Source organism: Columba livia, chromosome 1 (genome assembly GCF_036013475.1).
Source record: "Columba livia isolate bColLiv1 breed racing homer chromosome 1, bColLiv1.pat.W.v2, whole genome shotgun sequence".
NCBI classification, from domain to species: Eukaryota; Metazoa; Chordata; class Aves; order Columbiformes; family Columbidae; genus Columba; species Columba livia.
Window position 1 is genome coordinate 195,270,714 of NC_088602.1, and position 27,588 is coordinate 195,298,301.

At 43.5% G+C, this 27,588-nt stretch overlaps 1 protein-coding gene across 6 annotated transcripts in view; it reads left to right on the plus strand.

Moving 5' to 3' along the window:
- Positions 1-26,598, plus strand: part of CELSR1 (cadherin EGF LAG seven-pass G-type receptor 1) — a 167,552-nt gene extending 140,954 nt beyond the window's left edge. Inside the window, exons 20-35 of one of the 6 annotated variants that reach the window (XM_065048976.1) lie at positions 1,335-1,478; positions 2,694-2,895; positions 3,223-3,390; positions 5,797-5,923; positions 6,454-6,654; positions 11,645-11,819; positions 16,135-16,247; positions 17,526-17,605; positions 18,886-19,012; positions 20,999-21,124; positions 21,433-21,569; positions 22,078-22,181; positions 22,998-23,165; positions 24,077-24,319; positions 24,620-24,884; positions 26,341-26,598. In XM_065048976.1, coding sequence (XP_064905048.1) covers positions 1,335-1,478; positions 2,694-2,895; positions 3,223-3,390; positions 5,797-5,923; positions 6,454-6,654; positions 11,645-11,819; positions 16,135-16,247; positions 17,526-17,605; positions 18,886-19,012; positions 20,999-21,124; positions 21,433-21,569; positions 22,078-22,181; positions 22,998-23,165; positions 24,077-24,319; positions 24,620-24,884; positions 26,341-26,365 — 2,405 coding nt within the window. In that variant the 3' untranslated portion in view covers positions 26,366-26,598. Of the gene's footprint in view, positions 1-1,334; positions 1,479-2,693; positions 2,896-3,222; positions 3,391-5,796; positions 5,924-6,453; positions 6,655-11,644; positions 11,820-16,134; positions 16,248-17,525; positions 17,606-18,885; positions 19,013-20,998; positions 21,125-21,432; positions 21,570-22,077; positions 22,182-22,997; positions 23,166-24,076; positions 24,320-24,619; positions 24,889-26,340 lie in introns of those variants that run through there. The other 5 variants (XM_065048980.1, XM_065048979.1, XM_065048977.1 and 2 more) reach the window with 5 other exon arrangements.
- The last annotated feature ends 990 nt before the right edge of the window (positions 26,599-27,588 follow it).

Here is a 27,588-nt window from a genome sequence, read left to right on the forward strand (position 1 = left end):
CTGAATTATTATCAGCCTGAACTTGTATTTAGCTTTTTAAGCTGCTGCTATTATTTTAGACCTGAAGCAGGGTTTATATGCCCAAAACCCCATCTTATTTTCCCAACTACACCCATTGGTATAAGAAGTTAATTTACTTTTGCCTACAAACCTTGTCCTGAGAGTGCTTCATGTCCACGGTCACAAGGGCATAAAAAGCAAAGGCATGAGACGTTCAAGCTACAAAGTTTATAAAGCCCTGCATCAGCATCATTGGGGGAAGGATTGTTGTTGAACTAAGCCAAACTGAAATACTTTGGTTTCTGTTTTATAAACCAGAACATTTCCTTTTGATTCAGGACTATCAGAATGAAAATATTTTTATCCTCACACTCAGAAAAAACATACGCTCAGTATTTTTACCAAACTGAACCGAGATGAAAACAAAAACCAGAATTTCTTGCAGGTTGTAAATTGTGAATTTTTTCTACCAGCTCTTCCTGAGTAAAAAGGCATGAGGTTGGGAAGGATGAGGCAACTCTGGCCTGAAAGAGGCCTGTTTTCCTTTGAACAGTTTTTCCAGGTGAACATGGTGTTAATGGAGTTTCCTAATGGCTCATCTGGGAGTTATTTAGAGACTAGGAAAGGAGTGGGAATTTGCAGATCTTAACTTGGATATTTCTTCATATAGAAACTTGCAGTGGATCACAGCTTTCAGTGTAGGGTTACCCCCAGGACTTCCAGTTTCTCACTTTTATTTGAACACCTAAATTGGCACTCAGTGACTTCTCTGAAATTGGAGAGTTCAAGCCAACTCAGCTGCTTTTAAATATTTTGGCAGTTAGACAACAGGCAGAGCTGATGAGGTGAACCAGAGAGGAGCTGCTAGTGTAGAGGAAGGAGAACTGGAGGACTGAGGAGTAGTCCCGGTTAAAATCCAGGTTATTTTCTTTGCTCGGCTGACTCTACCGTTTAACAGAAGTAGAACTATATTTCTGAAGCAGCAGATTTAGTCTTTCCTACAAGAAGCACGTCTGAAATTGGAACAGGCCTCTTCTGTATTTCCAGTGTTTTCAGTAGTATTTTTCTAGTATGATATACCGTCTTGTGAATTCCTTTCCACTGCAAAATAAATTTATAATTTGATAAATGTAGCATAATGCTGGCACATAAGCTTTGGGTTGTCATTTAAGGTGTTAATTGAGATAAATTAAATTTGACTTTGTATTTTGGGGTTTAGATGTGTTCTCTGCATTGTGCAGGTATTTTAACCTTTCAATCCTGTTTCATTTTTTCACAATATCATATCTGAAAGCATTGAAGTTAATTTTGTGGGATAATTTTTTTTTCCCCAGTTATTGCTGTTGACATCTTTGACAAGACTAATTTTACGGGAGCTAGAATACCACGATTTCATGAGATTAAAGAAGATTATCCAAAAGATCTGGAGTCGTCTGTTGTCTTCCCTGATACTTTGTTCAGACCCTCAGACAGGAAAGGTAAAACCCTTCTGCTGCCGTTTGGAGGGCGATTTTGACGAGCTCCCAAGGAGCGTGATTAATCCTCTTGCAGCGGAGCGGTACAAGGGTGAGAACGGGGAAACCGTCTACACAAGCGAACATTATTTAGGGCTGCAGCAGCTGCGCATACTTGTGAGGCATTTTGCCTGCCGGCAGCGGTGGGAGCGCGGGGGTCTGTGTAACTGGCTGTACCTGTCTGTCAGGTCTCACTCATGGCCCCTCCAACCCTGTCAAAGCGGGAGACGCGCTCTGTGTCCGTTCCCACCGGGATGGGGTGGGACAGGATGGCTGCCCGGAGCCTGCAGCCCCACAGCCACCTGCGTCTGGTCCTTGCAGAGATGGAGGGAGCTGGGGTGAGAGATGGAGAATCCAAACCTGTGAGCAGAGCCAGTTATCAGAACTAGACAGCAAATAAAGGGTCTTGAGCTGCGCAGGGAGATGGATGATGAGGGAGAATACGTGGGGAAGTACCTGCTTCCCGGCGTCTCTGATGTACCAGAGATTGCTGAGAGGAACGACAAGTTACCTCGGGCAAGAGAAGAGAGAGAGGCTAACCCAAAGTGCAGTTATAATACACATACCATGGCTGAATATCCTCCAAATGGGGAAACAGTAACACTTGCGAAAAGAACACATAACAGTGAATAAGCTAATACATCTTTATGGCTTTGTCATCAGAAATAGGGCACCTGCTTACATGACCTGTGTCTTTCCTGTAAAGAAAAAGCAAATGTGAATTTTAAGAGATACTGCCAAAACTGAAAGCTCAATATATAAGAGAATTAGCAGGGAGAACACCCATGTGACCAGTTGTTATATTTATAACACTAGCTTTGCCATATAGAAAGATATATGCAATTTACTAACATGCCTGTTGTTTTAAGGTTCTCCTTAAATCATGCACAGAGTATTTATTTACTAATGGATCTTCTAGCTTAGAAATGTCTTATTTTCTAGCTAGGCTAAATGATTATTTATGGTTTGATGATTATTTGATTGTCACCTATATAACTGTGAAATGAGCTAAAATTTTATTTAAAATATCAAATATAACATTAGGAGCATACTCAATGCTGTGAGCCTAGAGTTATAATGACAGTCACATCTCTGTATCTTTGCAAAGTAAAATTGCCAGTTTAAATGGTAGCCCCAAAGTTTTTTGGAAATAATTTAATATTTGTGTTAATTCCATAGCAGTGCCTACAATGAAGCCTTCAAACCAAAAAATGTCCTCTAAGGTGAACAGTGATGCTCTAAGCCCTGAGAATGCTTTTGCAAAGAGAAAGAAGCGACACCCAGATGACTCCACACATCATACTGTTGCCATGGTCATTATATACCGATCCCTGGGACACCTCCTGCCTGAAAACTACGATCCTGACCGAAGAAGCTTGAGGTAAACTTCAAACCTGTCTGTGAGTTGTGCAGACCCTTTCTTCCACTTGCTTCGAGTGTGCAGGGGAGGCAGACCTGCTTTTCTACTGGCTAAATGTCACCTGTGCTGCAGTTGTCACCACAGCTCTGTCTCTTGTCCTCCTCTGTCACGCTGTGGGAGAACAACCACATCAGGCGTGCCAGCAGCTTTTGGAAACACAGTTGTGCGGAAGGCATCTACTTCGCTTTCTGAGTGGAAGCAATGGAAATCTTTTGTTTGCCGAACCTACCAAATCAGTGCTTTGCATTTTAACGTTTAGGTCACCATACAATTTTTCTTTTTCTGCAGATTGCCAAATCGTCCTATTATTAACACACCTGTAGTGAGTACAGCCGTTCACAGTGACGGGGAGATTCCTCCCAACCTGGTGGAAAAGCCCATCATCGTGGAGTACTCCATGCTGGAAACAGAGGAGAGAACAAAGCCCGTCTGTGTCTTCTGGAATCACTCCATCACGTATGTATCCTGCTTGCTTTAGGGCTGTGCCTGGCACCTGTCTCAGTTGCAAGGAAGTTCTGCCCAGGACAATAATTCTGGAGGAAAACCCATTTTGCTCAGTTTATTCAACTGGCAACTGATTCCTAGTGGAACAGAGCCATGTAGTCACTTCCCACCAACCTGAGAAAATGGAAATAATCATCATAACTCGTCAAACAAAGGATTGGCCATGTGATTTCTAACAAACACAGTGCTATCATGTCTTTCTGCAGGGTTCTTTTTCACCCAGCAATAATAAATCTCACTATTTCCTTGTATTTGCTCATGCTTTTGGCCCACAGGTGTATATCTGGACAGGCATAGTCCAACTCCAGTGCCTGAATTCATGGCTCATCTGAGGTCCCTAGGTCAGGACTTTCCTTGCCCCGTGCACTCTTTTTAGGAGGGCATCTCCAGGAGATGATTCGGTTCTTACATGGGCCGCATCTTCTGTTACACTCTAGTGACTATGGACAGAGAACATGGCAAGCAGGTACCCACTCTTGATTCCTCAGCCAGGGCCAGTGCAAAAAATTACACAACAAAGTCTTCATGTTGGTGAGAAGGAGGACGGAGGTTTTGCAGATGAAATTATATGAGTAGGGATTATAAATTTTGGAATCAAAAGTCAACCCAAAGGCGTTTACACTGATAAGAAGGAGCTTACCTTCCATTAGCTATTGTGGATTTGCTTTCATTTGTTTTAGTGAAAAATTAAAGGGAGGGGAAATACCTTCTTTGGGACATTAGACCTCTTCCAGTTGCTTGGAAGCAATTCTAATATATAAGCAGAACATAAGCAAAGAGTATTTGACTCTCTAGGAGGGAAGTGTGAGGGAAAAGATTGAATATTCTGAAAATGGCCCATTTAGGTCTTTTGTATTCAGTAAAGTTAAAGATACAGACATGTTCTTCTTGAAAATGTGAAAAATCTTAAGAACTGTATATTCTCGCAAGTGTTTTGTTGGCTTGATGTCATTGTGGAGACAGCACAGTCCTGTTGGAGGTATTTCAAGAGTGTGGATAAAATGAAAGAAAATGTGTTGAGAGGTGACTGCATGCTTTATATGTTATGATTTCACAATATTGTAACTTATATAATGCAATTTTCAACCATAAAACCAGGTGTATAATGAGAGGATCGTATTGTCTACCCAGGGTAAGGAATAGCTGTTACTCATTTCCTAATGATCCAAAAACTCTAATAAACCTATGGAAAAATCCATTAAAAGGCAATATCCAGTGCTGGAAATAAAAGAGCAAACTAACCCAGGAAATGTTTGCCTCCTAGTCAAAAGCTTCAGGAGATTATATCATTGAAAGGATTGAAGATGCAAGAGAAATCTGTTATGTTTGCAATAATAAACTCCTCTATTTGCCTGCATGTGTAGTGGTGTAATTGCTGCTATGTACAGACGATTCTGCCAACTATGAGGGAATGGCAAATCCTTTGCAATAAATTTTTAAACATCGTATGGGCTTGAATAACTCATTAGCTCTAAAGTGATTCATCTATTAGCTATTTGCTGGCAAATTCAATGGCATTGTTGTCTGTGTTATGTCTTCATACAGCCACAGTTAAAAAGCAGCTCTTAAACTGCATGTAATGAAAGAATTTTTTAGAAGTGAGTACTTTTCAAGAGAAAGTGATATTAAAACTGTTTAACAAATATTTTATTGCTGAATGAAAAAGATGTCCTGTCATCTCTAATTAAAAACTCTTTCAGTAACTACAAGACTATTTTTATTACTCATTAACTTCAGAATAGAATAATTAATAATACTCATACAAAATAATTCCTGAAGTCACTGGACTTAACCAAGGCTGCACAGGGAAGAATTTTTAAGGGAGCAGTACCTCCTCAATGTTAATACAAGAGACATCCTGATATGAAGTATGATTTACTGGTTTTAACCTTTTCTTGTGTACCTTTCAGAGGAAAACTCTAACAAAATCACATTCCTGCTGAAACATATTTCACATAGGAGCTCTACAAATAGTGTCTACATCTAGGGAAACAGAGATGCCTCGAAAACATGTATCTCTCTGCATTTTTGGTATTTTTTACCTTTGTTACACCAGTTTGCTCTGTGCAATCACTTCCCTCTACTGCTTGTGTGGTTACTGACCCAAAAGCAATTTTTAAAATATTTTTTTGAACTCAAAATAGATTGTTAGAAAACCACAAAATCTGGCTGTCAAATCCAGGTGTCATACCAGAAACTGCTTCAACTGAAGGCTTTTAAAATTGATTATATTCTTTCAGGCAGGTGGCTGCTATAAATATTTCTGTCCTCTCTGGTTGTGGAGCAAGAGCTGCAATAGCAGCGGGAGGTGAGGGGAGGTCAGAGGACAGCTCTCAGAAATGCCTTTTTTCCCCACAGGATTGGCGGGACAGGTGCCTGGTCCTCCAGAGGATGTGAGCTGTTTTCCAGAAACCACAGCCACGTCGCTTGCCAGTGCAACCACATAACCAGCTTTGCTGTCCTGATGGACATTTCGAAACGAGAGGTGGGTGATGTCAGGCTCGTGGTTTTCGAGGGCTTTGGTTTTCAAAGACTTTGATTCAGAGCTTGAGCTCTGAAGGTGACTCACAGCATTGTCAGCAGATGGATCCCATGTTGCAGCACGTCAGGACCATGTTGCCCCTTGTCTGACAGCGCCTGCCATTGGGTCTGCTCAGAGGAGCTTCATACCTGGTGGTGCACGGCATAGCTGGCAATGCAGAACTGAGCCAGGCTGTGCTGCAGAGCAGGGAGCAAGACAAGGATTACAAACACATGGTAGTCGTGGCATCACTTGATACGGAGTCCATCTAGAATTACACTAGCAGGGACAAAGACATAAACACCATAGGTCTCTCTGGGCGCTACCCATACACACTCAACATGTTGAGTGATTTAAGAGGTGGCATCGTCCACTCCTTGTTGGTCCTAAAGCAAATCTCCATGAAAACATTGACATTCCAAGTAGTATATAGAAAGGAAAGGGAAAGGGGGAAGGGAAAACTCGTGATGGTCCTGTCACTCTGTCTTTTACAGAATGGAGAGGTGCTTCCTCTGAAGATCGTCACTTACACAACCGTGTCCATCTCTCTGGTGGCTTTGCTGATCACCTTCATACTGCTGGTCCTGATCCGCACGCTACGTTCCAACTTGCACAGTATCCACAAAAACCTGGTGGCTGCCCTTTTCTTCTCTGAGCTCGTCTTCCTTATTGGAATCAACCAGACTGAAAACCCGGTAAGAGTTACTCTGTGCTTGTTGCTAGCGTTGTCAGGGTGTTCCTGCTACGACTTTTATGACTACAACTACTTGCATCTGTTTCACTTTCTTTTCCTCTACTTGGCCTAAAGTAGAAAACTTGAAAAATGTCAGACTTTTAATCGTAGAATCATTTTGGTTGGAAAAGACCTTTAAGATCATCCAGTCCAATCATTAACCTAGCACTGTCAAGTCCACCTCTAAACCATGTTCCTAAGAACCTCATCTGCATGTCTGTTAAGCACCTCCAGGAATGGTATATATAGTCTTGTGCATTTTACATGATTAATAACAATGCCAGGAGGTAGGAGTGTATCATATTTTCAGAGAATATATGACAGCAGCCCTGCTGAAGGCTTATCCCAGGAGCTGAACCCTGAATACTGATTTCTTACTTCCTTACCATGAGAATGTTTTCTGTCTTGCTCTGTTTGTTCAGTAGGAGGCTCTCCAGTTTCTCCTGCAGCCGGTGCCTCACAAGCCCAAACGGCTCCTGGTGTTGACTGGTAGGCTGTCGACTACGTGTTGCTGTGCAAGTGCTAATACGCATGTTGCACAACCACCATGGCCATTCTGGATAAGCCTCTTGCCAGGCATGGGACAGCTTGCTACTTCCAAGAATCAGTAGGAAACCTGTCACTTTGCTTTGTGCCTTCCAGGCACAGTGATTGTTGGCTTCAGCCCATCATAACTGTTGCCAAAGCTTAGTGCAGGCACCTCCAGTCTTGTGCATGTCAAGAATTGCAAGCTACAAATGCACTGAGTATGACATATACACCACACATGAAGTGTGTATGTTCTGTACCTAGGACCTCATTGCTATCTTAACTATGTAGCATTATGTGTAGTATTGCTGCTAATTCTTAGTAGCTCCCATCTCAAAAGTCATGGTTACCATGCAGTCAGGTAGGAGACAAGCAGGCAAGGGTTCCAGCACTGCCAAGCTTCACAGTCACCTTTACCAGTCAGTAGATTGTAGGTGATGACATGTGATAAAAAGTATCTCTTTATCAGATATGAATAATATTCAAAATGTTAGTGTAGGGATTATCTGGACACTCTGAAGAAAATTTATATTCTGTAAATTTTTTACTGTACATGTTTCAGTCTAAATTTTGAGAGGGAAGTAAAATCTTGAGATTAAAACACACACAACAAAATTACCCGTGTTGATTCCAGATTGTCCAAGCAGAAGAAATTGAAGAAAATGCCCACTTTCAATGGGTGTCATCACCGTTATTGTAATGGTACCGTTGTGCCTGATCATGTAGCTTCACTGTTACGTATATAAAACTTAAGCTTAAAGAGTCACCCTGGATTCCCAAATCCATTTGAGCTATAACATGCATTTTAGAAAGTATCTGACCTTGACCAGAGATGTGGTGTGATGGCAGAGTCCCTTACCTCTGTTAGTGTAAGGTGTCGTAGTGCCTCATCCCAGTTAAACATGCTGTCGCATTTTGTCTAATTTTAACTTCCAGTACCTGAGTGCTGTCAAGACCTTTTCTTAGTAAATTTGAGAGACCTCTCTTATAAAAATTGTCTTCTCAAGAAGCCTCTGTTCAATAGTATTTATTTTGGAAAACTAAATAAAATTAAGCTGCTTAAATTCTTCCATTTTGAAGATTCAGGTTATTCTGTTCTCTTTTTTCTGAGCTTTCTTTCCCCACTTTACCTTTTGGAAAATTATGAATGCTAAACTGGGCGAAGTTCTCCAGCTGGTAGTGTTGCTTCTTGTCCCATATTCGATATTGCTGTGCACCAGGAACTCCAGTTATCTGCTGCTATGATGAGGTCTTCTGCAGTGACCTGCCTGCTGGGATATGGTCTCACATAATGTGTAACCCATATTGTCTTTGTTTCATAATGTACGAGTTTGCATATTAAAATAACTTTGTCTGAATGAACCCACCTTGCCAACCGATCCACAACACACCATGTAACCTGACCTTTCCCATGCCTTTCTGAACACACCGCTCATTTTTTGCTGCAATTCACTAGCAGAGAGTTTATATTCTATTAGTTCTCCAACATGAATACTGAGGAGCAGGGGACCAAGCCCACATCCCTGCAGGATCTTACTAAAAATTATGTGGTAAATGATGGCTCCTCATTTCCAGATTCATTCTATAACATCATGAAACACCAAGCGAAGTTTATAAGAGTAGTAAAACAGTTCATTACAGCAGTACCACAAATACTAATGGTCATTCTTGGTGAGATTGTTCTCCTTTGCTCCTTCGCGTTTTCATGCTTTGGGGCTCATGGTGTGGTTGTGCCCAAGCCTTTAACTCACTAGCAAATATCTTTAAGTTATAGGATATATTTTATATGGCAGAATGTCGCTCCTTACAGTACATCCAGTCGACCTGAGAAGTTAGGAGGGCTGTAAGCTGTATCTGCTTGAGACAATTATTCATCTGTCTGTATGGAATGACTTGTCTAACGAGTCATGCACTGATGAACATAAAGAAGGAAAGAATGCTTGAGCACAAATAATGCTGCGCTGCTTGGCACCCAGCCTGGCTTTTATGGGTTTCTGTAAATTAACAGTCACATTTCTGGGCGAGGTTTTAATCTTTCCCTGGACTGTTGATAGAAAGTGATTTATTTTCTTTTTTCTTTACCTGAAAAAGGTAATGTTCAGGGCAGCAGTCTACTCATACACATGTGCCAGTAGGAACAAAAAAAGCCCTGCTTGCATAGAGGGAAAAAAGGTCTTTTATTTGGTGAGCTACATTTTCAATAACACTTGGTGTTCTAATAAAGCTGATGCAGTAAGTGAATCCAGAAAGTTGGCGGTCTTTGTATGATCCCTTCACTCGGCAAAGTTAAGCAGGAAAACTTAGGTTTCTGAGCATTATACCAATGCCAAAATCTGAAAGCAGGGTCAGCGTTGCGCGGGAACAGAAGGATCCAAAGCACAATGTAAAAACATTTTAAAACAAAAATCAAATGGTTACACAAAGTGCTCTTAATTCAAGCTTATCATCAGATCCTTGTCAAAATCCTTTGCTTCTGAAAGGAGAAGGTTAATTGCAAGGTTTCAATTCACGTGTCAGGTGCCTGTGTTCATTCTGCTTTCACCCGTTAAGTTGGGAGGGAAGGCTGGTTATCAGATATTACAGAAATGCAAGTCTGTGAAGGTCAGAGGTGTCAAGGTGGCCATTTGGTCACAAAGGTGACTTCAGCTACAAGTTTGAACACTGTAGCAGTTACCCTTACTCACACTAAGGACCCAGTCTCTTTGGTTTCAGCAGGTCCTACATTTTTTCTTCTATCTGCCTGGCAGAGCTGAATGTTCCCCTTTGTGCTACTGAAGTAGGATAAAACCCAGATCCAAACCTGGGACTGGAAGCTCCAGATCCTCTTGTTCCTAGCTGAAGATATGAACTACCTGGCCAGCGCTAAACTGATTTCTGTTTGTCCTCATGACTTGTGTGCCAGGCTGCAGGCAGCACAGCCTCAAGAGGAGGGTAGAACTGAACATTTCTGGACACAGGGTATCCTAAAGCCTGGCAGTTAGGGTGGTTTTCTGCAGCGGACATAAAGGAGGTTAACCCTGCTGCTCAAGCCAAGTAGAGCCTAGAAGCCACTCTCCCGCTTTTTAGTCAAATATTCTGATCTTGACATTAGATAAAAGGTTGATCTGAAGAGGAGGTGGTTATCTTCTTGTGGCTGCATCATTTTAATCGGGTGATAATGGCCGGGCATTCCCCATGGCTTTTGAAGTATAGATGTGGAAGGTCTACAGGATTCATCTGTGAAGGGCAGAGCTGCAAGGACAAAAGAGATGGCCACTGCATTACCCCATGGATACATCCATGCTTTTGCTTTGCAATTATTTTTTGAAAAGAGTCCCAGAAAAGGAGCTGTAGATGGAACAGACCTTTTCAGACCTGTGACACAGTCAATGGGGACAAAATGGCCTGCTGATGTTATGCTAGATCATAGATCCCATCAAATTTTGCCTGTTTGTGAGACAGATGTTTAATGTGACTGATCAGAAATTTCCTCAAAGAAATGCTGGATTTCTTTGATTAAGGTCTATAAATAATCTGTTGCTCATGTTTATCCTGTTCTCTTTTCCTGGGCTGAAGCTTCATGGATTTCCGTGCCCAGAAGTGAAGTTTTTCAGAGCAAAAGGACTTTCTCAGAGGCTGGTCCTAAACTGAAGGCCTGAGATCTGTCTCACACATCTCCTCAGCCTTTACCAAACACAGGGAGTTTCTTTGTGCTTATTTATTGACTAGTATTGGGCACAAAACAATGTCTACTTCAAGGCAAAACAAAACTCTACCAAAATAGCATGCTGTCTTGGAGAGAGAGAGATCTTGCTCCCTGGAAGGAGTGAAATAGCAGAAGAACCCCGTAGGATGGCCCTTGGTGTGGAAATGGGAGACACTGAGTCAGTGCAAGGCTGAGGGTGACCCTTCTCAGGGGCAATTTGTCTTTCAGTGAGATCAGTGTAGCTGATGCAGCTAAACGTGCTGTGGCGTTGGGCAGGCCAGACTCATACAGGAGGCAGGGCAGAGGGTCTGCAGCCTCCCGAGGGGCATCCCCACCTCCCGCTCTGCGCCAGGAGGAAGAGCCAGGGGCTCTGCCAGCCCTGCCACTCCTGTGAGCAGAAGGAATTCAGTCAGAAGAGCCAAAAGTCTCACCTGTGCAGCCAATATGCACAGAGAAATTAGCCGCAGAACGTGGTGGGCAAGGGCAGTGACCAAGAGCATGTTGGGCTGATAGGGTAAAGCTGAACCAGACCAGGCCACATAATGTTAAAAAAACAAAATAAAAAAAAGCTTTCACAATATCAACAGCTTTTCTGAAACTGTGAAAACTTCATTAATGGCAGTATATTTGTTCTGCTGAAACTTCTTTATTACACTTGCCGTTAGCTGCACGGGGGAGCTGGTGACTCATGAGATTGTGATTCAGAATTTCTAATTTCCCTGCCCTTTCCCTTCTGCAGTTTGTGTGTACCGTGATTGCCATCCTCCTGCATTATTTCTACATGAGCACCTTTGCATGGATGTTTGTGGAGCAGCTCCACATCTACCGGATGCTGACTGAAGTGAGGAACATCAACTTCGGGCACATGCGGTTCTACTACGTCGTTGGATGGGGCATTCCTGCCATCATAACAGGTACCCTCAATCACCCCAAAACAGCTTATTTTCCCTTCCCTGCCATCGTCACTAGCCAAATTCAGGAAAGATGCCCCATCCAAGACAGCTATGGGTGCTCTCAACTACTGCTGTCACATCAGTGTTTTCCTGAAAGAGGGCAACACCGGATCAAGCCTAGCAGAAGTCATCCTGAATTTGGCAGCTCTGTGCACCAAATATCTCTTGACCGAGGTGAAGTGATACTGAAGGCTTTACAATAACAAAAACATCACTGCTCCTAGATTAAAACAGGGCTTGATAACACTGCTTGAGTATAACTTCTATTTTTATTTTAACAACTTGTTGGTAGACTTCAGGTATTTTCCTTCCGCATGCTGGTACCTCAGGATGCACACATGTGGTGCTGCAGTGGTTTCAGCAGCGATGCTGCCCACCAGATGTTGTTGCTACCTGTCGCTGGATGTTCCTGCTGCCTACCCTCAACCAGCAGCTTATGCTCCCTGAAGGGGATTTCAGCAGTTCTGTTTTATTTGGCATAAAAACGAGCTGGGAATGCTCAAGCAGCCTTTTACTTAATTTCAGATACAAAGGCAATAACGTCCAGTTGGGGAAAAGTAATGAAAATCTGGAGGCAGTAATCTTTTAAACTGTTCCAGGGTGATCCGCCGGCGCACACCCATCTCCACCCTCACCGTGCCTATTTTTGCAATCAGACATTTCCAGTGCTACCCCAAGCACATGGTGCTGAGTTAATTCAGGCAGACAGCTCCTCGGGAAGCGCCGCTTCGCAGAACAATTGGAGTGGGGTTTTTTGGTTCAGCTATTTCATCGTGTATCTGTTGCCATATGGGAAATCAGATCATAGGCAGACAGTTAACTTTTATCCAATTACTTTTATTTTTACAGATGGCAACATACTGTTGGCCATGGCAGCGGTTTAGATGTCTCTAAAATCAAATAAATAGCTATCACTCATATACACTTGGAAAAATACTGTGGAACAAGTTAGAATTCTAAAAATATGTGGGTTTTTTTTCCTATGTAACTTAAGAAGGTGTAATACAGAAACATAACATTGGTTAGTACAGGTTAGCTTTCATTCTGGATAGCTGGTGAGGTTTTTTTATATCACCTTGTACATAAATAATTTCTGCTTCTATCAGTTTATCCAGAAGACAGTAGAAGGTACAGCCCAGGAGGCTCTGCCGCTCTGGACATATCTCTGTCATTTTAAATATAAATCATCCTTGAACTTCTACATTTTTGTACTTAGATATTGTTCTATGTGGTATGGATCTATTTTGCGCTTTTGAAACTATGAGTTACAGTTCCAGGTCATCTCCTCTGATGGAAACTCTGAATCTACTCAATTTGCAGTTAATTTGAGTGAAAAGTCTGATCCCTATTACTGAGCAAGTCAGAGGATTTTGTCAAACAAAGGATAAAAAATCTAAGCCTTTAGCTTGCTTTTCCAGGTTTAGAAATCATCTGAAGAGAAAATCATTTCATCATAAGTAGCACAATACGGGATTCCTTGCCCCTGGAAAACTTTGTTACTGTACATATTTTAAATAAGCTTCTTTTATTAATTTTAAATTTTAATATCTAAATAGTAAAAAGGTTCAAACTTCATAACATGCATCTTAAATGCAATTTCTTTTAAATTGCTTTATGAGAGAAGGATTATGTACATTTCTTAATACTGGAAAAGTCTAGATATGGGAAGGGATTTTATTCTTGGAGATCCGAAGGACTTTTTTGTTTTATTTGAAAGATAAATATCTAGCTTATTTCATCTTTACCGTAGCTATCCTGAAAAAAATAATGAACCTATAGTAGTGGCTTTACTCTGTTTTGTTTATTTATTGTTTCTATTTTCCATGCTCAAACTGACATTCATTTCAAGCTGGCACATAGTGGTCCTAAGCCATCTGTGATGGGATGAAGCTACTTGCAGAAGGGAACCTTGACCTTTAGAGGGGGTTAGCAAAACTTAGCAAAACACTGACACAGGCAGCACTCCAGCAGGGAAGAACCGCATTTAGTCACAGCACAGGAAGACAAATTGCCATGAATAAAAGTAGAATGGAAGTTGGGAGAAGGCTTACTGCCGCCAAAAGGGTGCGGATCTGGAATATTCCTCCGTGGGGAGTGATAGTGGAATATTTTGCATTTGCTTTAAGCTTGCTCATTTTAAAATGTAGTTTAATCCACCTAGAAGAGCAATTTGATGACTTCCTCGCCTCAGGAGCACAGGGCTGGATGTGGCACCCAGCAAGACCCTTCCAGTTTGCGTGTCTTTGTGACAACATGCTAACCGGCTGACATGTGTGTGCAGTAACTGCTTTACCGTGGAGACTGCAGTGTCAAAACAGGTTCCTACATTGCCCTAAAACAAATATCGCCCAGAAAATGGCACTTTCCAAGTCTGCTATTTGCTGTGAATACTAAGTGAGATGATGAGTCAGGAGAGAGGTGAGGCTGAACCGCCATCACCTGAGTCACACGCGGCTGCTGAGCCCACGAGAGCTCAAGAGGTTCAAAACATGTCCCCCCAGCAGCACATTCCATGACAGTACATCCACACAACATGCTCTTGACACGCTCCTGGGATGGGTGCTGGTCCCCACAGGACACCCAGCTCAGCCACAGGACCGGCTCCAGTTTCTGCCACCATCAGTGAGCCATCCTGCAGCCCACACGCTTAGTTTGCTCAGGACAACCACACGGCAGCTTAATCGATGTCCCAAAATGATCCTCTGTATCACATTGCATTGGTTTAATTCTGCCTTTGGGTAAAGTGTTATTTCATATGCTGTTGACTCTAGTAAAATTTGAACTGCCTACCTGAAGACTGCAGTTCCCCCCATTTGTTTAATGGAGAACTTTAGGTAGGATTTTGAGCGTGAAAAAATGTTGCTGACTGCCAGTTGCTCTTAGAGCCAGATGTTTTGTCAAAATGTAGTTTGACTCCCACTAATGGGGAAATCAAGTCCTGGGAAACAGGCTGTGTCTATAGAATTACATCTGTATAAAATACTTTATGGCCCCTTAATCATTTATGGCTAATTCTTTGTGGATGGCAAATGCTGAAGGAGGTGGTGGAAGGGCCAATGGGAGCAGGGAGGGAGACCAGTCCTATCTCATTCCACACTTCAGAGAAAACAGATCCAATATCCACTGCTTTGCCAAATAGCCAGTTTAATTTTCATAGACCATAGGCTTGTACCAGATGTGAATATTGGCTTTGGGCCAGCTTTAAGCAGTGAGAGTGAAACGCAGCTACCTCTCCCTTTTTCAGTGTCTTTTCATCAAAGCACATGGGCTTCAATTAAAAAACAAACAAACAAACTTTTATTAATGCACATGAATTCTTGTGGAGAAAGGCACTGCCATCGGCCATGGCCGCCTGGCTGAGTCAGGACATACGCTCAACACAACAGGTGCCCCCGGTGCCCAGACAACATGCTGCAGCCATTTACCATATGTCATTGGCCATAGGCCTTGCAGGGATCGATTTCTGTGTCTTGAAGAAGGAAGAGCTCTGCAGGGCTCTGCAGGTCAAAGGCAGCAATCCCAGTCCCTTGCTACCCTTGCCATATGGGCGAGGTGCAAGTCACCAAATCAGATGGCACTGTAAATCAGCAGGTGGAGGTTGGACTCAGAGACTCTCGGAATAGTCCAGGCTTTGAAAAATAAAACAATAAAAGTTGTGTTCTTAACTCCATTGCCTTGGAGGCATTAGCAACCTCCATTTCAGACAGTGCTGAAAGCAAGGTGAGGTACCTGGGATGGCAGCTCAGAGTGAATCCCACCTGAGCTCAAGCAGTTAACTCCCATGAGTTCCCAGGTTCCTTTGTTTCTGGTGTGATTTTAGTGACAGCAAGCTCACGGCACTTAAGAATGCGCTTTTTTTGTAGTATAGACGTCTCCTCAGTTATGATTCATGTCATTCTGCTGCATAGGCTTATTGAAATTCCTCAACATGTCACTCACCCTCGAGGCTTCATCACACTGTGTGAGTATGACTATAAAACTGTGCTGAAACAGAATTAATTTAGGACTTACATTTATTGTCATTTTTATGCAGCTGAGCTTTGTTCCGGTAGGCAAAACTTGTGGTATCATTTGATATGGAGTGACCAGTGTAAAGGTTTTGATTTACGGAAGTTATATTTCAATATTTGCCTTGATTTTTTTACTTCTAGACTGTCCTGTTGAACACAGTTTGCCACTATAATTTTGTTTGTCAGCGATTTGAAAATGCACCTGTTTATGTAGAGGATATCAGCCACACCTTTCTGATGTACCTTCTCTCCATTTTGTGACCCAGGGCTTGCTGTAGGTCTGGATCCACAAGGGTATGGGAACCCTGATTTCTGCTGGTTGTCTGTTCATGACACCCTTATCTGGAGTTTCGCTGGACCCATTGTAATTGTTGTAGTTGTAAGTATGATGGAGTTGACACCCTGAGCTGTCTCTTCCTTACTGCTATGTTTTCTTTTATGTTTTGTCAATAGTCAAAATGTGAAGCAACTGTATTCTTTACATTTGAAACTGATGTACTCGAGCTTTCTTCTTTTGCTTAAACACGTAAGACATGAACGGAACTCCTGGAAATCAGAGGGCTGCTTGCCAGTGCAAAGATTGCTTGTGGGGCAATGGCTGTATAGCCAGAATCATATTTATTTTTTCCTCTTTGCTTTGTTGCATGTTTCAAGGGTTGGTTGGTAGGCTTATAAAACAAATCAAAATAAGCCATAACAAGTCCCTTCATCCAGAAGTCCTAAGGGAATATTAAATAATTCAGATTCCAGGAATTTAAAAGAATTGGCTGGTGTTTAATTTCTCATGTAAAACATCCCTCAGTAACAGAGCACCAGAAGATACAAATACATGGTGTGACTGTGTTTTGAATACCAAGTCTGGTCTCCTCATCTCAAAAAGTATGAAGTAGACCTGGAAGTGGCATAGATTGGGGTCACGAGTCATCAGAGACATGGGACAGCCCCTGCTGGAGGAGCAGCTAAGCGGACTAGGAGCCTTCAGCCTGGAGAAGAGAAAGCTGCAGAGAAGGGAATAGAGAGGAGCTTGTAATAGCTGGAGAATACAACCATGGAGCCAACCGTTCACTGTCTTTTCCAACACAATTGTTATTAACAAGTGGCAGATTCAGAGCGAAGAGGACAAACCACATTGTCGCTCCACAGGGAGTTGAGTTAGAAACTCACAGAAATGGAACAGTGGCGGTGGTAAAGCTCTGCATGGTTTCAGAAAGTAACTGCATGAATTCCCATCATCGATATTCACAATGAGTGACTAATGCAAATACACCACCCCCCTAGTACATCCCAGCTCTGAAAATCAGAGGCTGAAGGACTATTCAGAGGAATTATCGCTATATGTGTGCTCTGGTACTGTGTTCTGCTTTGACCCAGCTGAAGCAAGATGGGCTGGACAATGACAGCCATTCTTGAGGGTTTGTGTTTCACTCGAACCTCTTTGCGTAGGGCTGGCTTAGTGGGTTTCAGATCAAGTTGCAGGATGTTCTTGACTATGTTGGCTTGAAACAAGATGAATCTCGGAACTCTGAGATGTGTGAATTGAAGAAAAAATATTCTTGTCACCACAAGCCATTTTAAGATAAAAATTGCATTGTCATTGAAAACTGTGCCCTAACGACTGTAGAAGGAATCCATGCTGTTGCTTCAATTCCCCTTTCAGATAAATACCGTCATCTTTATCCTGGCAATGAAGGCATCGTGCAGACGAAGGCAACGTTCATTTGAAAAAACTGGAGTTGCGTAAGTTTGGGTTCAAACACCTGTAGAAAAACCTCTGGTTAGGAATAATAAAGGGACAGAATTGCCTAAAAGCAAGTGTTGGGGTGGGAAATAAATATTTGGAGAAGACAGTCAGCACTGGTAGAGGCAACTGAAGATGCTTCACCAGCACCTACTCTCGGGGTTCCCTTGAAGGCTTTGTAAAACCTCCACCATGGTGCTCTGCACCACCACCAGGTGTAGGCAGGAGAAGGGAGGGGACAAGGCAAGGTCTGGTGTCTGGATGGGATCATTGCAGTTCTTCAGATCTTTCATCACACTCCCCACTACCCTGTCACTTCACCTACACCCATGGCATGCCCAGGTAGACATAATTCTGGGTCTCCCCATGTTCACCTATGGCTCAGAAAGGTCTCCCCTCACTAATGCCTGGGTGACCAGCCATGTCGTGGCAGAGACACATTGAGGTTCCCGTGTTAAGGGTTCGTTCTCCCCCCATCCCGCTCCCTGTAGGACAAGCAGAAAGCCTTGCAAGCTGAAACCTGCCGCCTTCCCAAGCTGCTGTGGCGACCTGTTCCCATTAACGTTTGTTTTGCCCAAAGCTCAGAATTTACCTGTGAAATGAAATGTGATTAGCTAGTGGCAAGACAGCCCCCCTCCCCCTTTTTTTTTCCCAAATAAGTAGCTCTATGAGATTTCAAAAGGCTTTTTATAGCTATTTATTCAGCCCTAGCTGTTGGGTAATTTTTTTCAAGTTTCTTTTTTAAATCTCCCCGAACAAATGGAGTATAATTGCTACTTAATGGCAGCTATTTTACTCATCATACAAAACTTCTACCACTAGAATTGTGACCATCTTTTAAAAGTGTCTGTGGAAATAATGTCTTTAAGCAAACAAATATTCCCCTAAGTGTTCTCGATCCAAAACCTTGGGCTGTAACATTGAGAAGGAATGTGAGAGTGAACTTGACAAACAGAAGTGAGACAGATGTGGCCGTTTACTGCCCTGATCTCTTCCTCAGGGTCAACAGGGCTGAACAGCCTGGGCTTGGTGAAGAGCCTGGTTTTTTTTAAGAAAACTTCAGAAATGAACTTGAAAAGAAAACACCCTTTTTTTACCTGAATATCCCGGGTCATTGAGTAGTGCAGTGAGAGAGCTGGGAGCTGGTGAACACTGAATGTTTTCCCAAAGGGCCTTTCCAGTTGTGAATCCTCAGGCAGGTGGCACGGCCCGTGCGGAGGTGCTGGGCTCTTCCCGCGTGTCCCGTTGCGCTGCAGATGCCCCTGTGCTTGTGTTACAGGTCTGTGCTGCGGACGGCGTTCCTGCTCCTGCTGCTCGTCAGCGCCACGTGGCTGCTGGGGCTGATGGCCGTGAACAGCGACGTCATGACCTTCCACTATCTCTTTGCCATTTTCAGCTGCCTGCAGGTAAGTGGGATGGCGTCTCATCTGTGGCAGACCCTGGGGAGCACACTGCTGCACCCGGACCTCCAAAAACCTGCTAAACACCAGCTAACTTCAGAAGAACAGACATGTCAAGTACACTTTTTTGCTCTCTTTTCTCAAAAAGAGGGTTCTTTTCACCAAAACCGTAAGTTCGCGTAATTGCATCTCTCACTTTTAGTCATTATAAAGAAAAGTGCTGTACTGTTGTAACCTGTGACAGATAAATAATAGTAGGCAATTACACCTTTATCTTTCTAGAGACAAAACTCTTTGTTACTGTCTTCCTCATGTGCATTGTTCATAGTCATTCTGTTGCTACTGCAAACAAGAGATCATTTTATTTCACCGAGAGTGGATGGTTCCAACTTCAGGGCTTTTACAAGTGAAGTTACTATTTAAGAAAATGGGCCAAATAATGGTTTTCAAATACAACTGGTCTCTTTAGAGATTTACTGGGTTGCCTGTCCTAAGGGGCACACTTGTTGATTAAAGATGCAGAGCATAGTTATTTGTAGAAGACCTGGTACAGAAGTAGTCATGAAGCTTCCTGTTGGTCACAACTGGAACGTTACCAAGGATGGCAGTAATGTCTTGTCGAGTTCCTGCAGTATTGAAACAGCTACTGCTAGCAGGCCACTCTTGTCAGCTGCAGCACAACAGCCACAAATTGCAAGCAAAGAGAAAAAGAAGTCAGGTTGGTCTCCTCTGGAAGTGAGTGTCTGTGCCCTGGAAGCACACCAGATAGGCCAGCCTGGAGCGAGGTTATTTTGCCACTGCAACAGATATGCTCTGAAACGAATAGACATGCTCAGGCTGTAAAACCAGGCTTCCACAAATCTAAAATAAAATTAAATACAAACCTGATGAGAGGAAGGAAAGTCAGCAGCTGGAATTCTCCAAACTTGCCCAGAGAGGCACAGTGGTATGTGGTGTTTCATGTCATTGCCTTCTTTGAACTTGTATTTTTACAGAGACATTTATGTGCATTTTATTAATGTGCATTTTATTAATGAATAATCCCAAAGTGCTAATGCCAGCTAAGATTGCATTTGACTGAATGTTTAGAAAGTGAGCTTGAAGTTTAAAGTTTCTCTAGAAGTCAATTGCTTTGGCTGAAATAACGAAATGCACACATCTTGTGATGTTGGTACAGCTGCAACTTCATGAGTGATTGGCTTCTATGTACTATATCTCCAACCAAAACTGATAACAATTTGGCAGCTGCATGAATTCCCTCAGAGCAAACACATCTGAAGGCACACACATGTGTGCCCCCTGCCCTCAGCAAAAGCTGTTAACACGTGTTCCTGGCAGCCAACAACTGCCCAGCCCTGGGGATTTCACGCCAGGAGGTATTGCTGAGCTCAGGAACATATGGGGTGAAAGTTGGGACCTCTCTGCCCGCAGTGTCTCTCCACATTTTACATAGCTTTCTAAAGTTCTCTAAGCAACAGCATAAAGGACACCAGCCACAGAATTTCCCCATTTCCAGAGGTTTTCTCCAAAGGCTATGGTATTTTTTATGTGCTGCTATTGATTTTGTCTCTTCATCAGTGTAAAAGCTCTAAAATCTTAACGCAAGGACAGCCCTGGAACCCCCTGCAGTGTCTTCCAGTGGGACACTGGGGTCCCCATTAGATATTTTGAGAAGAACGTTTCCTCCCAGACAACGAGGGAGGGTGGCAGCTACCACAAGCTCTGCTCTGTAAATCCTGGAGGGACACGTTGTGTATGTTTTCCCAGCCCCTTTATGCACATTTGAACACAGAAGTAAATTATGAAGAAGTCCTAGGAGATCAATCAATGCCATTTCGGCCAAAGACAGAAAATAGTTATTGCTATTGAAATCATGGACTGCGAACTAGAATTCACAGGTTGTTTCAGAAAAGCTGTTCTCTAATACCTGTTTGCATTTGTTTGGTAGTAATGAATAATTTAGATTTATTCTTCCTCTCTAAAATGATCCAGGGGCTGTTCATTTTCTTCTTCCACTGTGTATTTAACAAAGAAGTCAGGAAGCACTTGAAGAACACTTTAACTGGAAAGAAACCTCTTCCAGATGATTCCACTGCAACAAGAGCTACACTGCTAACTGTAAGGAAAAAACATTGGGGAAAAAACATCCTCTTGCTGGTAGATGTTACCTAAATACACTTTTATAGGTGGCTTGTCCATAGTTAAGCAAATTGTCTGATTAATTTCAGTGACTCATACAAAGATTACTGATGGTCTCTCTCAAAAATTTTGATTACTCTTTTAATTAAAACTTTTGAGAGGAAATCATTTTTTTCCTTGGCATCAAAAACCACTTGGTTCCTTCAAAACTTTCAGTGCACTTGTGCGTAACAAGGGTTTCTGGTAGGATCATTCACTATTGCTTTGTGTCTTTTTTTTTCTTTCAGCGATCTCTGAACTGTAACAACACATACATAGAAGAACCAAATATGTATCGCACAACTCTTGGGGAATCCACTGTCTCCCTAGAAAGCACCGTCAGGTCAGCCAAGAGCCACAATAGCTACCTTGCTTATATTCTCAGGTAATCAGGTGGCAGGTGCATGGCTTTCAGGTGCTTGCCTTTCCCTTTTCATTGCTTTTGTGGAAAACAGAAATGTTTTAGTTCAAATGCTTCTTATTTGATGTCTTAACAGTTCTGGTTTATGTGGCTGTAATTTTCTTCCGTGCATTTCTTTTGCATGCGTCTTCTGTGGGGAGTTCCAACAGTGCGGTGGTTAACATAACTACTAGGTTAACTATATGGGCTGTGCTGCTTGCCTGGTAAAATTCAGTTGTGTCTCAAGGAGTGGGATTTAGCTTATTAACTTCAGGCTGTTTCGGAGTATGATTCATGTGACCAAAGGCAGACAGCAGCATCAGGATAAGCTATGTCTGGCTGTAAAAGTGACCGTGTTGACAACCAAGCACAGGCTGGCTGGCATCCACTGCAGCTGTCTGCGTTTGACCAAAAGAATCACATCTGCATGTCTGACTTGTTGTTAAGAACAGTAATGTGACCAAAAAGTTGTTCGCTGCTTTTATTCTCTAAGGGATGAGGCTGCTCATAAGCTCAGTGGATCCTCAAGTCAAGCAAGGGCTGGTCAGACTGAAGCAGATTCCTCCATTTTTCATAGGAATCCATCAAAATCCAATGGTAAGAATTATTTCTAAATGCTTTGACCCAGTTGTGTACATTTTTCCTCTCAGCACTTTTTTCAAAGGCTTCTATAATAGGAAGAATAGTTAGTCTTACTTGGTGTGTCTGATTCTCGTTATGCTGTTGGCATAACGAGCTATGCAATGGTTGCTTTACTAGGGAATCCTGGAATGGAAGTATCATGTATCTGCTTCTTGTGATCGTTCAGTTTTAATCTGACAGCTGTCACAGCTGTTGACACTTTCTGGCATTCCCTCTCTTTCTCAGAAATTATGTGCTGTTGCTCTTGATTTTTAATTGGAGATCTTTTAACGTTTGAGACCTTGAGGCAATATCCTCTCTTGCTGTTATGTGTTTTGTACAAGAAAACGAGAAGTGTCTCTTGCTGACTTCATTTTGTTTTGGGTCTTGATGTTAAATTTTGTTGCCTTGTAGCAATTTTTAAGAGTGCATTTGCAGATTCTTGACATTTCTAGGTACCTTGGTTTGTGTGTTGTGTTGACTGAGATCCTGTGGAGTTACTGTTCTAAAACATAGTGTAAAAAGCCTCCCCATTCTGTTCTGCGCCTCCCATGTACATAAAAGGTCCTGCCTGCTAGCTGAGCCAAGCAGTTGTACTTCCCATAATTACTGAGATGGATGCCACAGTCCTCGTGAATTAATCCTATGTACACCTACAGATGTAAGAGCTCATCGCTGGTGTGGCCTGCACCAGACACCAGCCTTTTCTTTCTCTTCCTGCATTCGTCAGGTAGATTTGTCCAGCTCCTCTCCGCACTCTCATCAGTGTGTTTCCCCTTTCTGCATTTGCAGAGCATGATTCAGACTCTGACAGCGAACTGTCCCTCGATGAACACAGCAGCTCTTACGCCTCCTCCCATTCATCGGACAGTGAGGAAGAGGGGCTTGAGCCGGAGAAAACGTGGAACACGTCCACTTCCAAAAATAATGAACGTGGCCCGCTCCACAGCACACCCAAAGGTACTCCTGGTGCGAGGGGAGAGCAATGGGCTTATTCCCTTCTTTAAAATAGCTTAAGAGTAGACAGGACAAATTTTTCAGATTACCACATGGCTGAGAAAGCATCCCTACTGCTGTGCCTTGCTTTTGCAGAGCTCCAGCTCAGAGACCTTTCTTCCTCCGAGGGGTTTGTTCACAGAGGTGCAAGCACTGAGTGCAAGCAAAAGACTGCTTGAGCAAATGTGCAACTTTGGGCACTCAAGCAGAGGGCAGTCAGTGGGCTTTGCAGACTGGTCCCCTCAGCTGTACAGTCAGCAAAGTCTCATGTGAAGGAAGAGGAGGAAGGAGCTCGTTATTTTGAGGGTAGAAGGAAGAAATACCTACCTCTCCTCATGCAATATGGGCAAGTGGATTTAGTGGGTTTGGGGAGGTGACGGAGCTAAAGAGTTGGCGATCACTGGCCATTGACATCAGTACTGTCTGGCAGGGTGCCGGCATTTCTAGGTGCAGTTCATCTTGTCCTAAAGATAAGTCAGCTTAGACTGACAGACATCCAGGCTGTGTGTTAGTGCTCTGCGCCGACACAGCACGAGGTGCCTCAGGTATCCTTGCCCCTCAAAAACTGGCATCCCCAGGGAGCCAGTGTGATCTCTGGCCCTGGAGAGCTGAGAGAGCAGGTTTGAGTCACACCTCTCAGTAAAGGAGCCAGCAACCTTGCTCTAAGAAGGTTTGGACACCCTGCCATCCTACCAAGCATGTTTTTTGGGTGTTGCTGCACCCCAAGGGCAGCACAGTCCAGCAAGGATCATCTGAAGTGTCGCTCTGGTTTGACACACAACTCCTCCCCAGCCACGGGGAACAGGACCGGCTGGGCAGTGGTTGAGAAAACCTGTCAAGAGTGGTTTTCGAGCTAGTGTTTTTTTGCGTTGCAGTTGATACCCTTCCCAATCATGTGAAACCCTATTGGCCCACAGAGTGCGTCACAGCCAGCGACAGTGAGGACCCCGCTGGGAAACAGAAACTCAAAGTCGAGACCAAGGTCAACGTAGAGCTTCACAGGGAAAACCAGGTGAACCACAGCAACGAAGCACCGCAGGACAAGGAGAATGAAGGGCAGCAAAAGGAGAACAGACCTCTGTCCCACCAAAATAACCAGCAGCCGGAGCAGAGGAAAGGTAGCGCAGCCAACCGGGCCTCATAGCCAGACTGGGAGACCAGGGAGTTAATGAACCTTAATTAGTTCATATGATACCTTTATTGGGGAAGAACACTTCCCAAATGGTTCCAACCTGTGTAACCAGATACACCATGGGAAGCTAGTAGGTAGTTGCTGTAGTCTAAGCTTTTGGTTTTGAAATAAAGTGACAAACTAGAAATCTGATCAAGAAATATAAAGTGTCACTTCTTGGATGTGTTCAGCTTGAAATTCAGTGATACTCTTCAAAGTTCTCATTATTCCCTCTTTTCCATAACAGGCATCTTAAAAAATAAAGTCACCTACCCTCCCCCGCTGGTGGATAAGAATATGAAGAATCGGCTGCGGGAAAAGCTGTCAGATTACAATCAGACCACGATCTCATCCAGGACTGCTTCCCTGGGGACAAATGATGGGGTCCACTCTCCCTCGGACTCAGGGGTGACAATAAAAAATGCTCGGAGGGAGCAGTCTCGAGACCAGCTCAACGGCATGGCCATGAGCCTCCACGTGGGAACAGGACATGCTGACACCTCAGACTCAGAGTAAGTGCCACGTTGGGATGGCCTGGCAGACCTGTCTGACTCTGGCCTCTCCCTTCGCTTTCCAGCCCTAAACTCCCACATGAGCAAGGATTTCACCTGGTGACTGGACCAGAGTCCTTCACCAGTGACTCCTGTGGTGGCTTGTCCATACCGTGTCCCAGAGCCATGGTGTTTCACTGATGAGAAGGTCGACAGAGGTATCTCAGGCACTAGTCACCATGGCATGCTCTGAATTTTTGGGCCTTTCAGCTAGTGGGGTACAGTTAATTATAATGTGGCCGTTACCAGGCACCCAAGGAAGAGGGTAAGTGCAGGGCAAATGTGGAGCAGCACCTCTTGGTGCATGTCCAGTAAGACCAGCAAGAGCTATTGTGGGTATCGGGCAGCCAGTGTGGAGGAGGACAGGTGGGACAAGACTCGAGCGGAGAGAACCCGTGAGGAAGCCCAGTGTTCTGTGGGGGAAGGGAACTAGGCAGGGGGGAGCATAGGCTGGGTGTCCAGCTGGGCAGAGGGAAACCATTGCTGGGGCAGGAGATCCAAAGGCTGCAGAGAAAGTGTCACGTCAAGCTATTGATGGTCAATTACCAGATGCATGATTCCCACCCACTGCATGGCAATTGGTGTGTGTGTGTTTGCCGTTGTAAACTAAATCAAATATTAACAAAAGACACAAGCCCTCAGCCGAAGGGTATTCTCAGAAATCTCGTTACTCATCATAATTCTTGCAATTAAAATGAGGACAACGGCCATAGGTAAAGCCTGCACAAACATTTTACACACGGTTTTCCTTTTATTAACACAAATAATAATTTCATTCTTTCTCCAAACCGAGAGAAAATTTCTCATCCAGCTCTAACTCTGACATTGTCCCACCATGCTTTAAACACCCATGCTGTCTCTGGGTGCACAGACCATTGCCAGCTCAATGTAAAAATACAATTTTGAGTTGCTGGGAACTGTATCCTCATTAGCCAGGAAAGAAAGATCTCTTTAAGAAGCAATATCTACTTGCTGCTACCTGGTAGTAACAGGCATTACTGGAGAATAATTGGCCAACTTGTTGAGCTAAGCAACTGTTCTATCTCTGTACCTTTTTCATACTGTAAAGTTCTGCCGTTGGACAGCAGATTGCATGAATCTGTCTGAAATACCAGGTTTCTAACAACTTGTAAGATTTGGGTGTGAACCTTGCACCTTCGCCTAAGGATTAGCCAAACACAGGCCCTCCACAGAGCTTCCTCTGAAGAGTGTGTCTCTCGTGGATGACCTGGAAATGTTTCTTCCAACTGGTTTAGCTCTCCAGGGCAGCATCCCCCCTGCAAGTGTTGTATCGGCAAGGCATGGTCACTTCACTTAGCATGAGCCTTTATTGAGGAGGAGTAGGTGGTTTTGGGTGGCGTGGTTTGCCTGTTCCTGTTTAACCCTAAGCTGCACGATTACTTCTTCTCACTAACAGAGGCAGTAACGAAACTTCAATTTGAACCATCAGGAAACGGTGACCGCTGCTGCGCGGTTCTGGACTCCTCGCCGCGGGGTCGCCGCCCTCGGACGTCGTCGGAGCGGCTGCGTAGCGAGGACAAGGTGGGCGCTGATCCCCGCACGGCTTCGCGCTGCGCAGGCTCCTGACCGCCCGCGGCCAGACACGGTGCCCGGCTGCGCCTGCCGTCAGGCTGCTCCGGGGTACGCGGCACAGACCCGTGCCGAAACGCATGGAAATGGCCACAGGGATGCACTGTGAGGGACGGATACCTGCTCACGGTGCGGACAGTGCTGCAGGGGCCGCTTACCTACTGGGGAGAACCGAGAAAAACACGTTGTTGTTATATAGACCTACAGTAAGTCAATCCATCAGCCTTAAGACAAGCGCCAGGAGACGCCTCTTGTGGAGTTTTGTCCGGCTACAGTGTGAACCCGTCAGCTTGCTGGGCTCTAGGGAGGAGTATCCCAACAAGTGTCCTTTTGTTTCTACGCCAGCATCTCAATCCGTCCCCCTATGGACACATTGTCTTAAGAAAAAAATAAATCCTTTTATATATATATATAAAAAGTGTAGATACTTTTATATATTTTGTATGGTGTTGCTAAAGAAAAAGTTCCTTTGTATATTTTACATTTATACTGATCTTCTTAATTTGATAATAGGAAATCAATTAAAAGAGGTTTTGATATTTTTTATATGAACATTGCACAATTTTACTTGAATTTGGCATTTGATAAAGTAACTGAGGTTTGCATGAAAGCCACCTTAAGATGCAATGCAGTTTTCAAAGTAATACAGTAAAGATTACATCCAAATCCATTACTATAATTTATAAGTTTTGTTGACAGGTTTTGGAACACTTTAAGGACACAGTATATTTTTTTCATAACGTCTTATAAACCCACAAAAAATGTTTGTTTATTTTTTTCATGTCTTGGTGTTTTGGCTTGTTCTCTCAAGTGCTTTGAAATGTTCAGCAACTGAACTTCAGGACTAGAAAAAGTCATATCCTCATCTAAGATTTCAACGCAGTCCTTTTCTGGAAGATGGCAAATCAATATTTCCCTTACCAAGAACAAGAAAACAAGTGGTGTCATTGTATGGTAGGTTTTGACTTTGATCTGGCTCTGCAACAAACCAGTGCTCTGCGTGTCCCAAGGAGAGGCTCCTCCTCCCTCCTCCCGTGGGACGAGTTCTGCCCCAGGCGCAGTTTTTTATTTTACT